We start from the raw sequence: 17,480 nt of genomic DNA on the forward strand, positions 1-17,480 counted from the left end.
TGATGGATAACGATAAATTTATCAATTTGAGTTAAGGGACCCTCATCCGAAAACCACTGGCTCGAAAATTAGAAGCGAAAATCGCTTTGATACCTGTGACAGTGCATTACACGTACCGGTACTGTTGCTGCTCAGATTGTAGAGTAGGCAACATTCAGAGGTGGCAGTATGGACAAAAACAACGAAAAAATGTCTAGTAAACATTGGCTCAAAAATGTATCCCTTATTCGTTCATCTTCGATACTGTGAAACACATCCCTTCTTCAGCAACCTCTTAGCTTTCCATATTTTTGGAGGAGGTAGTATGTACCAAAACAAGAAAGAAACTTCCAGTAAATGTGGGCTCTAAAATGCCTACCTTAAGAGCTGTGGGCACTTTTTTCAATAGGAGAGATGTGTTTCACAGTAGCGAAGATGAACACGTGTGATATACAGGACATAAAATCCCGTCTGAGGCCTGCGATCATTTTTATGTTAATAATTGGCAGCCAGTGTTGTACAATCTCAATAAAGTCATGAGATGTTCAATTAACTCATTTATTAGAACATGTTACGCGTTCCGGGATTACACCCATCTTCAGACATGACAAACTTCAACTCCTTCAAGCAGAGCTTCAAGACTGCTCGTGTCACAGTCATATGTTGTTCGACACTTTCTTTGAGTTGTCAAGGCTGTACGCCTGGTTGGTTAAGAAGTAGTTGAAATTTATGATGTCTGAAGATGGGTGTAACCCCGAAACGCGTAACGTGTTCTAATTAAAGAGTCAATTGAACATCTCATGACTTTATTGCCATTGTACAGCATTGGTTGCCAATTATTAAGATGAACAAGTGCTCAAAGCTCTCTTAAGGTGTGCATTTTTGAGCCCATGTTTTCAAAAATATTTTTTTCTTGTTTTGGTCCGTACTACCACCTCTGAAAGTTGCCAACCCTACAACCTCAGTAACAATTGTACCGGTACATCTATTCCACTGTCAGAGGTATCAGAACGGTTTTCGCTTACAAATTTCGTCTCGTTCGCTTCCGGAACAGGGTACGTTATTTCAAACTGATACATTTACCTTTCTCCATCATCCCTGAAAGTATGTAACATCGTCACGGAATCATCCTCTATACATTCCTTGGGAACGTATCACATAATTGACGAAGTGGAGAAGCTCTACCAACTTGGACGCAAAACAAAGGTTGACGGACGAAGCAAGGAGGATATAAAAAGTAGTTTAGGACAGCCAATCAAGGCATTCTTGCCCAGAAGCAGTCTACCAGTGTTAAACATTGGTCTTAATCTGAGGAAGATGTTTCTGAAAATGTAAGTCTGGAGCGAAAGTAAGTGAATCAACACTGTGAAGGAAGCTGAAAAGAAGAGAACTGAAGCGTTTAGATGTGGTGCGATAGACGTATGCTGAAAGGTAGATGGACCGATAAAGTAAGAAATGTGTTCTGGGCAGAATCGACGAGGACACAAGTACGTGGAAAACATTGACAAAAAGGAGGGGTCAGCAATATAGGACATGTGTTAAGTCATCAGGGAATAACGTCCATGGTGCTAGAGGGAGATGTAGAGGGTAAAAAAACTGTAAACGAATACAGAGAACGGAAAACATCCTTACACCCTACGTCTTCAGGTGCTACTCTGAGATGGACACGTTGATATTTGGTAGACTAACGTTGAGAGCTGCGTCTAACCAATCTTCGGACGAAAGACCACAACAACAACAACCACAATAAAAAAAACAGAATATTCAGATTATCAGATAATAATTGAGGATGCTTCACCATCTCATTAATTTTGACCCTAAGGTCTTGGGATAACCTGCTTAATGTAGGCGGAGATACAGTGTATTTCAAGGGCAGTAGAGTAATTTGCACACTCCCCCCCCTCCCCCCACCACTCATCCATCCAACGCTCTGCCGACATCTCCCTATTTCGGTTTTGAATCACGGTCGCCGCTTAGCCAAATTATTTATTAAGACCAAGACATTACAATTAAGTAAAAGATACACTTTTAACCGCAAATTTTGGTGTAATACAATTCAAAGCTTGCAACAAAGAGAGTCCAAAGTCGCGTTGCCAACAACAGTACCAGGATTTGTTTTCCACAGTTTCTTTTCCGACCAGTACAGAGCCGTAACAAACAAAACAATAAATGCAAAATATATTCCTTGCATTTTCTCTGCATTGGCTCGCTTTGCATAATGAGGGTAGCTCCGAAACCAGGAAACAAGCGTATTTGTACCAGGGAGCATTAGATCTTACAGAACTGTTGCTCAACATAGTCTAGTTGTGAATCTCCTTATAATTTCCTTCCATAAAACTCCTCCCTCTTTCCATTTTAGTGACCCTCAACCCAGTCCCTTCTTCTTTTTCTTCTTCTTCTTTTTGTTATAGTACTATTACTACTTCCACCACCACCACCACCATCACCACCCCACCACAACTACTCCGTCACTTCTTCTTCTATCTTTTCTGCTCTCCATTTTCTACTTCTCTTTAGCTTTCTTAGCTTTTTCCGTCCGTCACAAGACCACGCCACCACGGAAACGACGCACGGGGCACAGGCCAGCATCTTTCCTGTCCTAGTTACGTCACTGTTCGAGGACCTTGATGACGAAGGAAATCAATCCGTGACGTAAAGATTTTTACGTGTGACAAGCTGCAGTGTAATGTGTTATCGTGCTGCGTAACAAACTGGAGAAGGCATCCGTACGTGGCAAAAAGTGGTGTTGCAGAAGTTCCTCCACCATATTGTTGTGCCATCTCTTCCATCGCACGAACCCGGCTCTACCCCAGTTGTACTGCATGCCAGTAGTCCTTTTCTTGTGACACTTGGACAAAATATCTCCGTTGGCGAGAGTGACCACGTGATCTGACACCATCCCACGGCTGTTGCCACTTGCCACTTATGCACGCTTTCGAAATTCGCTCTGTCGCGCTGCAACAACCTGTATTTGCCACGTGGTTTCCGGATCAGTTGCAGTTCAGAGAGTGGAACTAACAATTCCACGGATTCCTCCATGTACGATAAGCGAGCGGTGTTGCTTTCAGCCGGTGGCTGTCGAACCGACGAGGAAATAAATCAGACGCCGGCAGGACTCCATGAGACTTGAGAAACAGTACGTGTGGCGTACTGGAACGCGAAGTGTTGAAATCGACGCCCTGTTACAGCGTCCGTTACGCCACTGAATCAGAATCTCTGCGGATCATCCCGCACATTTCATCACTGTCCCTACACTTGTCAATGGACATCGTGGTTGTCTTTGTATCGCGCTGTGCACACTGAACTCGGCGCAGCTATCCCTCTAGCTCCTCTCAGTCAGCTCACCTCTTGGTATGACGAGTCGCACCAATCCATCATCCCCGCTGAGATGTAATTATAGGAAACCACTACGTGAGCATTCCCTCCCTGCTCGTTCTCAACAACGTAAGTTCATGATATGACCAGTTGCAGCTATCCATCAACCCTTTAAAAAACCAGGATATACGGGATATAATTATAGAAAATAACACCTTGCTCCCTCTCAAAATCAGCAAGAAGCCCGAGTATAGTTATAGGAGCATTCCGTCCGCGATGCTTCTACCTCACAATCCGCTGTCATCCAGTCCAACTAATTATAGCACTAAATTTGTTACGAGTAACACTCGATGCAAGAATGGTGCAAGATGTATGAAATTCTGGAACAAATAGGGGTAAGCAGCAGGGAAAGACGGGTGATACATAATATTTACAAGAACCAAGGAGAAACAATAAGGGTGGGAGACCAAGAACGGAGTGCTCGGGCTAAAATATGTGAGACAGGAAAGTAGTCTTCTGTTAAAAATAGAACAGTCACGGTTGCAAAGTTATTTTTATTTACAAAGTTTCAAATAAAATAACTTTTCAGCCGTGTTTTTTTAACATGACGATGGAAACCGGCTGCTGTACCAAACAGCCAATGATAGAATCGAATAAATATTACAAGAAATGTAGTCTTTCGCCCCTACTGTTCGGTCTAGTCAAGATTCAAGTACAGGATTAAAATTCAGGGTGAAAGAATATCAATAAGATTCGCTAATGACATAGTTATACTCAGTGAAAGTGAAGACGAATTACAGGATCTGTTGAATAAAATGAACAGTGAAACTTTCTTGGCAGATTAAAACTGTGTGCCCGATCGAGACTCGAACTCGGGACCTTTGCAAAGGTCCCGAGTTCGAGTCTCGGTCGGGCACACAGTTTTAATCTGCCAGGAAAGTTTCATATCAGCGCACACTCCGCTGCAGAGTGAAAATCTCATTCTGAAATGAACAGTGTCATGGGTACAGAATATAGGCTGAGAGCATTATTGAAAAAAGATTAAAGTAATGAGATGTAGCAGAAATGAGAACAGCGACAAACTTAACATCAGAACTGGGGATCACGAAGCAGATGACGTTAAGGAATTCTGCTACGTGGACAGCAAAATAACCCATCACAGCCTGATCAAGAGAGACATAAAAAGCAGAGTAGCACTGGAAAAAATTGCATTCCTGGCCAAGGGAAGTCTATTAGTATCAAGCATAGCCCTTAATTTGAGGAAAAATTTCCGGGGATGTACGTTTGGGGCACGGTATTGTATGGTAGTGAAACATGGACTGTGGGAAAATGGGAACAGATGAGAATCGAAGCATTTGTGATGTGGTACTACAGAAGAATGTTGGAAACTAGGTGGACTGATAAGGTAAAGAATAAGGATGTCCTCCGCAGAACTGGCGAGGAACGTATGGAAAACAATGGCAATAAGACGGGACAGAATGATAGAACCTGTGTTTCGTCGTCAGGGAATAACTAACATGGTACCAGAGGGAGATGCAGAGGGTAAAATCTGTACGGGAATACAGAGACTGGAATGCATACAGCAAATAATTGAGGGCATAGGTTGCAAGTGCTACTCTGAAGTGGAAGGGTCGGCAAAGGAGGGCCATTCGTGGCGGGCCGCTTCAAAGCCAGTCAGAAGACTGACGACTCGAAAAAAGAGCCTCGATTAAAAGAAATACCACAACAGATTAAAACTGCCTTCCGACACACACCTTAGGGTGGCTTGTGGAGCAGAGATGTAGATGTAGATGTACCACTCGATCGAGCATGTGAACTAAATTCGTCGCCCAAACATACAAGACTCACACCTGATCCACCTTCTGCTATGCAGATATTCCATAGACCCCGCTCCTCCTAATCTGACATGTAAAAAGTTACATGTGTTTCTTTACCGACTGTGATATAGAAGAACGACAATGTCGTCAAATAGTACCCAACGCATATCTATTGCGCATTCGCGGTGTCTTACCATTCTAAGACCTAATTAACTTGCTTGGCGTTTGATCTGTCTTACAGACGGGAACTCACAATTGCACCAAAACTGAGTCTTCCACACATTAGTTCTACTGAGAGTTGTTTGGTATTTTCGTTTTTTGTTATTTTAACCTGTGGTTTTGTTCCAGATTTTCATCTGAGAGCACACCACGTTTAGATGTTCCTAAGTTGATAGACACATGAAGACAACATTAAGATCTTCCCGCGTATTTCAAAATGCAAGTGACCTTCGTTCTGCCTGCGACTAAAATAGAATGTACAGCGTTGTTCTTACGGTGGACAACGTTAGTGACTGAAGGTAATTAGGCGACAAACACATTGGAAAAGTGGAAAATCCACTCGCTTGCACAACGGAGCTAAGAACGAGGAAAGCAGCTGTACACGGCGCGACTTCGTTTTGGTCTAGCAAGCCGTGCAGTATACATCTTGAAAACTGTGGTGAAAATATAACGACCCAACGGAGTACAGGTTTCGATTTCACACGTTCACCAGCACAGTGGCAGAATGATTAGACCGTCTCAAAGGCTTTCTAGCTGTTTCATTCGTCCTTTGTCTCCTACAGTGCTTCACAACTGTGGTATGGGGCCGATAAATACCGAGAGTATCTCGATCAGCGAAAACACTCAAGTGGCTGAGAAAGAACGCATGTTAATGAATCTTTCATGCTGCGGATAAGCTTGTGTTTTGTATCCTGGCAAATCAGACCTGCGTAAGTGGCTGGGACTCAGACCTGGAACCGTTGAGGGCACTGTCCGCGAAGTGCAAAATTATTAAGAATTCGAGTCCCGGTCCGTCACACAAGTTAACCTATGTCTGTTCCGTCACTCTCAAGCACCTTATATACTGTGTATGTGGCTGCTGGAGGAAGAAATTCTTAAATAATAAGCACGGATTTAAGAAAAACCACTATTCTAAAACGTAGACTGCTTTTTTTCCGCATTCGTTCGGATGCTGAATATTTACTTTTCCCACACATGACTCTTCGAATACAACCACGAACTGCTACGCGACAGATTTGTTCTCGGTGTATTTATCTTGTCAAGTTTTCCATGAAAAACCGAGCTTTCGACATTAATCATCATCGTCTTTTCAGGTAAGCGACCGACTGTCCAAGTCGTAACGCAGTCACACCGATACCAGAGATAGTAGTCACCCTGCTACGAGCGATTACACTGGAGCCAACGATGAAATGTCACTCGCAGCGTCTTTCTCTTCGTGATACAGAGGGTGGTGTCCGCCCCCGGTAGCTGAATCGTCAGCGTGACGTATTGTCAATCCTCTGGGCCCGGGTTCGATTCCCGGCGGGGTCGGGGAATTTTCTCCGCCCAGGGACTGGGTGTTGTGCTGTCCTCATCATCATCCTGTCATCCTCGTCGACTGCAGGTCGCCGAAGTGGCGTCAAATTGAAATACCGGCACCCGGCGTACGGCCTGCCCGACGAGGGGCCCCTAGCCATACGATTAAATTAAATGAAGAGGGTGGTCACAAACAGTCAACAAAATTTGTAAGGGTGTACAATTCTAGTTCAATATCGATGTTTTCGTGTTATGGCAGTTGGTAATGTCACTGACTGCCGTTTTGAAATCATGTTTATGTTGCGTTTTGGGGCTCGTTGTGACACCAATGCTCAAAGCCGACGGATGGTACCAAAGGCTTTAGTTTAGCCTAGTTTTCTACGCTATGCACTGAGTGACGTCACTGTACAAAGATCTTATTTAAGTTACGAGCCCGCTGCACGAGCGGCGCATCGGGGATGACGTAACGCCGTTGCCAGGCAACCGGCCCGTTGCAAACGGGACGAGCTGGCTGGGCGCTCGAGCACTTCCCCGACGCGTGTGACGTCACGCCGGAGAAAGCTGCAGCCCAGGCTATAGGCTACCTGTTGCTCTGCGGCCGGTCAGTGGACCACGCGCGGTTGCGCAACACGCCCGCGGCACGCGGCCTTCACGGTTTCCCTGGCAACGCCGGCGATCAGCCGTGGAAACTCCCCCGAATATCCCCTTTCGAAACAGTGCATTGTCTCAGCCTACCACAGCGCGAAAGCTTCGGTTTCGGATGGAAGCTTCACTTAATTGCTCGACGCCAGACGGCCTCTTTGGTCTAACGGTTAGCACCGCTGCCTGCTGCACAAGAGATTCCAGGTTCTTCATCAGCTTGAAATTTTTCTGGGACGTAAACCAGTCACTTCTGCCACGCCAAATGACAAGTTGATTTAATTAGTACTGATATGCAAGTCGCCACATCTAGAGACTTGCACAAAATGGAAGGCATTAACCACTATTATCCGAGGCTTTGTGCTTACTGGTAGATAGATAGCAGAATCTGAGCCCAGAGTTGAAGAGGCAGTGTTGTCTAATTGGCAACAATTTTCTTTTTTCTATTTCAATCCTATCAGTCAATCAAATGTTTTATTGCCTTCAGTGTATACTGTATTATTACCCAATGTGCTACTCACAACCTCCTCAAATTCTTAAACACACTGCACCTTTCGTTGTCTCCGTGTATTGAATCCTCTATTTCCATTATAGTGAGTTCTGAAGAAATGTACACTGTGTTACAAAACGATACCGATAAACTGCGATGGGCTGTAGAGGATGTCCTGTGGAACAATCTGAGCACAGGAAACCGAGTCCGGAAACTTCATCCAACGACACTACAGAGGGTCGAAGTTACAGGCGCCAGCACCTGCCTTTAGGCCACCCGTTTGGCAGCAAAAGTGACTTTGTATGCTGACGGCAGGAAGTCTCGCAGACGTTGTTTGTTATTCAGTGATCGCTGCTCGTTGCCACGATAATCAGTGAAAGAGATGAGCCAGCTGCTGTGAAGACAGTTTTTGTCTCCTACAAATGCGATGCTCTGTTGCCTCTATGGATCATGGTGTTAGACATGGGTCTCTGTTCGCAGATTATGTTTCTTCTGGAACCCTCTAAAATCTCCAGTGGTTTTCGTTATACAGGACAAAAAAATCTGCACATGGAAACTGAAGCCACAGAGCATTGCATTCGTAGGAGACGAGGACTGTCTCCGCTGGCGATCGTAGCAATCAGTAGAGATCACTGAATAACAAGCAGCATTGCGGTATCTTCCGCGTGCGATCCGTCAGCATACAAAGTCACGAATGCTGCCGAAAGAGCGTTCTAATGGAAGACGACGAAGCCTGTATTTTCGACACTCTATAGTGTCGTTGGATGATGTTTCCGGACACAGGTTCCTACACTCAGGTTGTTCCTCAAGACACCCCCTACAACTCTTCGCAATTTGTCATTATCTTATTGTAGCATCCTGTGTGTACAACAATCTTCTAAGGGGTTTCATGTAGCCCACTACAATTTCCTTTCTTCTGCCCATCTGCCCATCTGTTCATCTCAGAGTAAGGCTCGGTAGCCCTCCGCGGCTATCTCTAGTAGTGTGGTAGTGATTTCCCGATTCTTAACACATGTCCTATCATTCTTATAAAATTTTTTGCTTGGCGATTCTGTGGAGAACACCACATATCAAATGCTTCGATTTCCTTCTTTGTCAGTTTCCCTACGGTCCACGATTAACTTCCATAGAATGCTGTGCATTCTCAGAAATTTCTTCTTGAAATTGAGGCCACTTTTTTATACCTGTAGACTTCTGTTAGTTAGGAATGCCCTCTTTGCCGTCCCTCTTTGCCGTTCTCCACGCTTCGTCCTGGATTTGTTATTTTGCTTCCAAGGCAGCAAAATTCCTTCGCTTCGTGTTCTCCAGATTTGATGTAACGTTTGGCATTAATCCCATGTCTGCTGCTGCCCAGCTTTGATCATTCCTTTGTCTGCTCTCAGTCCATACGTTTTGTTCACAGAAGGACCACAAGGCAATCTCATTTTTGAAACTTTTTACATTAAGGTGCGTGAAGTTGAAAACTGAAATCTCAAACTGTCAAATTCATTCGATGCAACTCTCAAAAATTCTCCAGAATATCGACTTTGAAGTTTTCCGAGCATCTTTAGTATCCTAAAGGAAGGTACAGACACACATCAAAAAAAGTTTTGCATCACCCCAGTTTCCAGAACTCCCGAAGATATATCTTGACTGTGGATATTGTATCACAGACACAGTCCCTTTGACTGTTCAGAGATGTCACCAAACGTGCCCATTCATCAGAAGTGCCTATTAGATGGCGGGGGTTCAACAGTGGATCATTTCCAGTCATTCCACCAGGCAGGAGCTACACGGCTCGTGTTGTCTGTAGTTCAACCATGCCTAGACGGTCAATACCTCTGTTCGATCGCGTCCGCATTGTTACTTTGTGCGGGGAAGGACTCTCAAGAAGGGACGTGTCCAGGCGTCTCGGAGTGAACCAAAGCGATGTTGTTCGGACATGGAGGAGATACAGAGAGACAGGAACTGTCGATGACATGCCTCGCTCAGGCCGCTCACTACTACTGTAGTGGATGACCGCTACCTACGGATTATGGCTCGGAGAAACCCTGACAGCAACGCCACCATGTTGAATAATGCTTCTCGTGCAGCCACAGGACGTCGTGTTGCGACTCAAACTATTGCGCAATAGGCCGCATGATGCGCAATTTCGCTCCCGACGTCCATGGCGAGGTCCATCTTTGCAACTACGACACCATGCGGCGCGGTACAGATGGTCCCAACAACAAGCCGAATGGACCGCTCAGTATTGGCATCACGTTCTCTTCACCGACGAGTGTTGCACTTGCCTTCAACCAGACAATCGTCGGAGACGTGTTTGGAGGCAACCCGGTCAGGGTGAACGCCTTAGACACTCTGTCCAGCGATTGCAGAAAGGTGGAGGTTCCCTGCTGTTTTATGGTGACATTATGCGGGGCCGAAGTATGCCGCTGGTGGTCATGAAAGGCGCCGTAACGGCTGTATGGTGCGTGAATGCCATCCTCCGACCGATAGTGCAACCATAACGGCAGCATATTGGTGAGGCATTCGTTTTCATGACCAATAGTTCTCGCCCACGTCGTGCACACCTTGTGAATGACTTTCAGGATAACGGCATAGCTCGACTAGAGTGGTCAGCATGTTCTCCAGACATGAATCCTGTAGAACATGCCTGGGATAGATTGAAAAGAGCTGTTTATGAACGACGTGACCCACCAACCACTCTGAGGGATCTACGCCGAATCGCCGTTGAGGACTGGGACAATCTGGACGAGCAGTAGCTTGATGAACTTGTGGATAGTATGCCACGACGAATACAGACATGCATCAATGCAAGAGGACGTGCTACTGGGTATTAGAGGTACCGGTGTGTACAGCATTCTGGATCACCATCTCTGAAGGTCTTGCTGTATGGTGGTACAACATGCAATGTGTGGTTTTCATAACCAATAAAAAGGGCAGAAATGATGTTTATGTTGATCTCTACTTTTTTTATGTCTCTATTTCGAAAGACAGCGTGGCTCTTTGCTAGGATGCTTGCCTGCCACGTAGGGGTCCTGGTTTCAAGTCCTGACCGATTAAATATTTAAACAAAGTGCATGTTATACGAGCATTTCTGTGAAGCTTAAAATAAAAAAAGATGAAAAAAGATCGTTAGCATTTGAGAATGATACCGCTGATTCGATTCTCGTTTTGGTCATCATTTTTTTCTTTTTTTCCAATCGGTTCGAATATTTACGTCATGTAAATAGAAAATTCATCAAATATATGTTAATGAACTGTAATTTTTATGAAAAACGCAAATCTTATTTTTAATTGCATATCGAACACAAAAATCCAGTTTTCATTGCAATTATAAATCCTTAGTTACCGAACTGTTATGAAACATTATAAATAAAGGTTGTTGAAATTTTAAAAAGTTACAAATAAATTTTTTGTTTCATTTTATGTATTTTTACGCTTTATGGGAAAGGTCATGGAAGATGCCCGTTGTTTAAAACTTTGACCACAGCTGGGAATGGAACTTTTATTTAACCAATCATAAAACTTTATTCAATTAAGTGTGTACATACAAATAGCACAACTATTAATAAATGTTACATTTTTTTCGTTTCAGCTTTTCCTCTTAAAGCTATCCTCTTTTATTACAAGTTCAGTGATATCTTTTCGGTGTTACTTCGTTTTGTTTTTGGAAAATTAATTTTTGCTTTTGCTTTCTCTTTTCTCTGCTACTGACTACTCACTGGCAATGGCTACGACATACGATGGCACTAACACAAAACAAGTCTCTCACGTCACACAATGCCTGCACTCTTGACGTCGGGCTGCACAAGTGGCAGGCGAGCATTCTACCATAGAACCACATGGCCCATCAAGAAAAGGAAGTTGTTTATGTTTGGGATATTAAAACTGTTCGGATAATTTCGAGGTTTATTTTCTCGAGAAATTTTGGAAGTTGCTTCGAGATATTTTGGGTGATTGATATTTGAGCTGCGAACTTAACGTAACATACTACTAGATATAAAAAAAAACACAAAACTCTTATTTGCGCGTGGTCTCCTTGCCAATAGGCTGTTTACCCTATTCAGCTGGTCCTATAAACTTTCCCTCACTCTGCCGAGCAGTCAAGTTGCGCACTGCTTTGATGTCTCAGCTGTCGGAAGAACTGGTTCAACTGGTTCTGAGCACCATGGGACTTAACTTCTGAGGTCATCAGTCCCCTAGAACTTAGAACTATTTAAACCTAACTAACCTGAGGACATCACACACATCCATGCCCGAGGCAGGATTCGAACCTGCGACCGTAGTGGTCTCGCGGATCCAGAATGTAGGGCCTAGAACCGCTCGGCCACCCTGGCCGGCCTCGTACGAACACAGACGCTACACTGCAACGGGTTGCATTCAGTTATATTAAGAGAGCCACTGGACAGACACATGGATGCTGCCGTGCGGTTTGTGTCACCACAGCCACTTCTTTGCAGTTGCATCTTAAGCTGTTCCCTTCTCATCCTCCTCCTCCTCCTCCTCCTCCTCCTCCTCCTCCTTCTAGTCCTCCTCCCACTCATCGAGGAGAATATACCTATTTACGCTCCCGAAGTAATTGCAACTAAAGTATTTTCACTACAGTGTGCGGGTTCCTATCTCTCTCTCTCTCTCTCTCTCTCTCTCTCTCTCTCTCTCTCAACATCGTTAGCATAGGTAATGGAGCGTTGCCCAGGAGACCTTCGTCCTCTACGACAGCGCTGAGGAAAATTGCCGCGCGAGAGGACACTAACTCTATTAATAAGCAAACAGCTGTGGGAACAGTGCCGCCGCGACGCGCCTAACTGTTGAAGGCTGGGGTCCGTGACTCGCGGTTACGTCACAATGGCAACATCAGCACAAGGCCGTCCTTGGCGCCTTCTCAGCAGCCGCCTCGTTACCAGACGTGCATGACCCGGAGGGCCGCAGCCCGCTGCTTCCGCGTGGTAACGCCCAGGAGCGCCGACTCATACTCCATTAGCGTAAAACAGCGCGTGACGCCTCTGCGTAGGTTGTCCTAGAAACTGTGAGGACTGATTCCTCACACCGACACAAGAGAAAAACACATGGAAAAGTCCTTCGTTAAAGAGAGTCTCTCTCTCTCTCTCTCTCTCTCTCTCTCTCTCTCTCTCTCTCTCTCTCTCAAACATACACGTATCTTGATTTTGCATTTGCATTTGCAAAGAGCGGTCGCAAGGTTTTAATCGTTGCTTCTAAACATAAAGTTACGTAATTAATTTTATGTTTATTTCATCCATACGGTTAAAGAACGTGGTAGCTCCTTTCGTACGGAATACTGTAACCAGCCACAAGTTTTTTTAGATATAATTTTATTGTACCGTTACTAGTTGCGGGCCTAAGCCCATCGTCAAACGGCAACGTTGATTTCTTAGCAATCTTTATTTATGTGTCCTAAAATGTAACGAAGTCTAGTGATTACACAGTGTACAAAAGTTCTTACATTCCATATCAGCTCTATACATTGTACTTACATCATGAAATGCTCTCGATTACATAATACACTTAAGCGCCAAAGAAACTTGTATAGGCATGCGCATTCAAATACAGAGATACGTAAACAGGCAGAATATGGCGTTGCGGTCGGCAGCGCCTATATGGTGCAGTTATTAGATCGGTTACTGCTGCTATAGCGGCACGTTGTCGCGATTTAAGTGAGTTTGAACGTCATGTTACAGTAGGGGCACGAGCGATGCGACACAGGATCCCCGATGTAGTGATGAAGTGGGGATTTTCCCGTACAACCACTTCAAGAGTGTACCGTGAATATCAGGAATCCGGTAAAAAATATTTCAAATGGCTCTGAGCGCTATGGGACTTAACTTCTAAGGTCTTCAGTTTCCGGCCGGCGGGAATCCGGTAAAACATCAAATCTACGATATCGCTACAAACGGAAAAAGATCATGCAACAACGGGACCAACGACAACTGAAGAGAATCGTTCAACGCGAGGGAAGTGCATCCCTTCCGCAAATTGCTGCAGATTTCAATGCTGGGCCATCAACAAGTGTCAGCGTGCGAACCATTCAACGAGTCATCATCGATGCGGGCTTTCGGAGCCGAAGGCCCACTCAGAGTACCCTTGATGACTGCACGACACCTACCTTTACGCCTCGCCCGGACTCGTCAACACCGACATTCCACTGTTGATGACTAGAAACATGTTGCCTGGTCGGACAAGTCAAATTCTATCGAGTGGCTGGAGGTATAGGGGTGTGGAGACAAACTCACGAATCCATGGACCCTGAATGTCAGGAAGGAACTGTTCAAGCTGGTGGAGGCTCTGTAATGGTGTGGGAGCGTATGCAATTAGAGTGATATGGAACCCCTGATACGCCTGGATACGACTCTGACAAGTCACACGTACTAAGCATCCTGTCTGATCACCTGCATCCATTCATGTCCATTATGCATTCAGACCGGCAATTCCAGCGGGACAATACGACACCCCACAAGTCCAGAATTGCCACAGAGTGGCTCCAGGAACACACTTCTGAGTGTAAATACGTCCACTGGCCACCAAACTCCCCAGACATGAACATTATTGAGCATATCTGATGCCTTGCAACGTACTGTTCAGAAGATGTCTCCATCCCTTCTTTCTCTTACGGATTTGTAGAGAGCGCTGCAGGATTCATGGTGTCAGTTCCATTCAGCGCTACTTCAGACATTAGTCGAATCCATGCCACGTCGTCTTGCAGCACTTCTGCGTACTCGCGGGGTCCCTACACGATATTACGCAGGTGAACAAGTTTCTTTGGCTCTTCAGTGTATAAGGGAGAGATGTGATTCTCTTTTCAGATCCATGCTCATCCATGAGCTAAACTAAATTCACGATGGCAGATACATTTGTTTACGTCGGCTGCTGATTTGATGAGCTAAAAATTTACCGGTATGCAGATAGGCGTACATCTAGAGTTCCTGCAGAGATACTTCTTTGCAGTACAGATAATTTCAAAGTTATACACTTAATTATGTTTGAAAGATGCTGGTAACTGCCAAAGAAGAATATTCTCTCCTTCGATTAATTATTGTTTCTATCATTTGAAATTCTAAGGATTGTATGAAATTTTGAAAGACCATTTTGTTTCTTAATCGTAGTTCATCATTCCGGATGCAGTCATGTTTACTGTGAATGTGATCCTACATTTCTAATTCTTGAAACAAATTCATTCGTACCTTTGTTTCCGCAACATGTAATCTTGCTAAGTTTTCTTCGATTCTTATCTCTGTGTTTCTGCGTTGACCCAAGTGAGCTGAGAAAGCTGATTTATTTAGATTTTTCAGCCAGAGAGCATCGACGTGTTATCGGTATCGTACGCTGAAATTCCTACCAGTCTGGCCATTATAAAATTCAGGACACATAGAAAAATTCAGTTTATAAATTCCCGACTTGCGGTGTACTTCATTCTATAAGTTATGAACCACTTTGTCTCTCATTTTATTGTGTGTGGAAAAACTAATTTTGTTATTTTTAGGATAGAATAAATATGCAATCTGATGTGACACCTTACCAATGAATGGTAAGCCGACATATTTCAGAGTTTTGAGGAGCTATTTGTGCTAAACTGCTGTTTGATGTGGTCGATAGAGCTATCTTTGTTACTGTATTTGTTTTTAATTCTGTTGTCAAGTTTTGATGGTGTCAGAGGTGTAACCATTATTGTGAGCTATTAGTTCTTCGGAATATCAAATGAACAGCCGATGTAAACAGAAGTATCCGCCATCTTTTATTTAGTTCAGCTCAAGGATCAGCATGCATCGAAAAAGAGTGTCAGACGTCTCTCTTATAATGTGTAAAAAGAGACCTTTTCATGAAGCAAGAGCTTAAAAATGTATTAAAACAGTCTTGACCGCAAGAAAATATTTATTTATAACGTACCGGTTTCGGTCAGAATGTGGCCCTCTTCAGACCATTTCTAACATGATAGCAGACGATGGCGATGAACGGAGCGCAATATGCCTCCACGAACGTCAGCTGCTCATTCAGCAGTTGATGTTCATGATGGTATGCTGATAAAATGTCCGCACGCAAACCACCAGTTTTAGGTGGCCTACAGGAATAGGTTTGAGGAAGCATGCATGCTGGGAATTGTAGGTATAACCAAACTGATCATGCCGAATAAAATGTGTTGGAGCCCTGTCTACATCTATACAGAGAAAGCCACAGGGCGGTGCATCGCGGTGAGTACTTCTGGTACGACAACTCACCTGGCCGCCCCCGCTCCCTCCCCTTTTTCACTGTCCGTTTACGCGGGAAAAACGAACATGGTTTTAAGTTGTAATTGACTCAGGTGTCTGTCTTCATTCGTGATAGTCCTATGAAATCAAATGAATCTATTTGAAACATCCTGTAGTTTGTAGGAAGAATATTTGCCATACCAGCACTCGAATCTCGGCCTTTGCCCTTCGTGGGCAACGCTATTGTCAACTGAGCCAGCATAGCACGTTTAATGTGGTCATCGCTCTGCCTCACTCGTAGGAGCATGCTCACGAAAAAACATTCGAGTATAGTTGTGTACATAGATTCAACAAACCCCTCCGTACATCAGTCTTCTGGTGTACACTGGGACCACTGCTGTTACTGTATCGCCGGCCGGAGTGGCTGTGCGGTTCTAGGCGCTACAGTCTGGAACCGAGCGGCTGCTACGGTCGCAGGTTCGAATCCTGCCTCAGGCATGGATGTGTGTGATGACCTTAGGTTAGTTAGGTTTAAGTAGTTCTAAGTTCTAGGCGACTGATGACCTCAGAAGTTAAGTCGTATAGTGCTCAGAGCCATTTGAACCATTTGTTACTGTATCTTTCGATATCACCAAGAGTCGTATTTACTGGTTTATTTGTATGCAGCTGGTTTCGGTCTGAGAATACACCATCTTCAAGACCCGCTATGCGTCTTAGTGATCAACAAAACGTACCTGTTGTTCTGAAATCAGATCCACCAGTAGTGCAGGTAAGGAACATCACAGAATTGGTGCCGAAAGAATGCACTCTTTTTGGTTGCTCTGTCGACTTTAGATTATCGATAGTACTCTCGGAAATAAACGTGTATCCAGCATCCGTTCCAGTTATAAAGGAATAGCACGGCTCTATTGCACACAGCGTAACAGAAATTCCTAGAAACGCGTCGCGTTCTTTTTCCCGTTATATTGCGTCGAGCAGTTATGTCGCGTTTGCTGTGAGTCATAGGCTTGGAGCGGTGGATCAGCGGTGCTCTTTTCACTGTTTCAGGAACTGTGTCCACCATGGAGCCCTGCAGACGTCTCGTGGCAGGGGCTGTCATCCTCAGCTGCATCCTTGGACTGAACGCTGCTGTGTTGAAAGGTTGGTTCTCCTCTTCGAAGACACGAAGACTTCCTCCGTTCACCAGCGTATTACTGCGCTGTGTGTATTCCGCACATGCTTTAAAATTAACTACAGTACCCGACGGCAGCGCTCTCGCAGTTCGAAAGACGGAACTCTGCTGTCGTCAGGTTTGCCACTCACTGTGACCAGGCAGGCAAGCAGTCGGATAACAAACGACAAAATATTTAAAAGTTTTCGATATTTTCCCCTCACTTGTACTATGAAAACTTGTTTCTTGGTAAATTTCATTATTCTAGGTCAATGGGAAGCACCCTATAGGTTTTGTTGAGAGAGTTTGCGAGTATAAAAAAATGTGACATAAATGGTCGTATCGTTCGTCTGCACTGTCTGAGAAGCACCAGTTTTTTACAATGCGAAGAGAGT

At 44.5% G+C, this 17,480-nt stretch overlaps 1 protein-coding gene across 1 annotated transcript in view; it reads left to right on the plus strand.

Annotated features, from left to right (window-relative positions):
* Positions 1 to 17,480, plus strand: part of LOC124776721 — a 55,892-nt gene that overhangs the window by 8,550 nt on the left and 29,862 nt on the right. The window contains exon 2 of the mRNA XM_047251837.1: positions 16,983 to 17,075. Within this exon, the coding sequence (XP_047107793.1) occupies positions 16,997 to 17,075 (79 nt within the window). The 5' untranslated portion in view covers positions 16,983 to 16,996. The remainder of the gene's footprint in view (positions 1 to 16,982; positions 17,076 to 17,480) is intronic.

This window comes from Schistocerca piceifrons, chromosome 2 (genome assembly GCF_021461385.2).
Source record: "Schistocerca piceifrons isolate TAMUIC-IGC-003096 chromosome 2, iqSchPice1.1, whole genome shotgun sequence".
Taxonomy (NCBI): Eukaryota; Metazoa; Arthropoda; class Insecta; order Orthoptera; family Acrididae; genus Schistocerca; species Schistocerca piceifrons.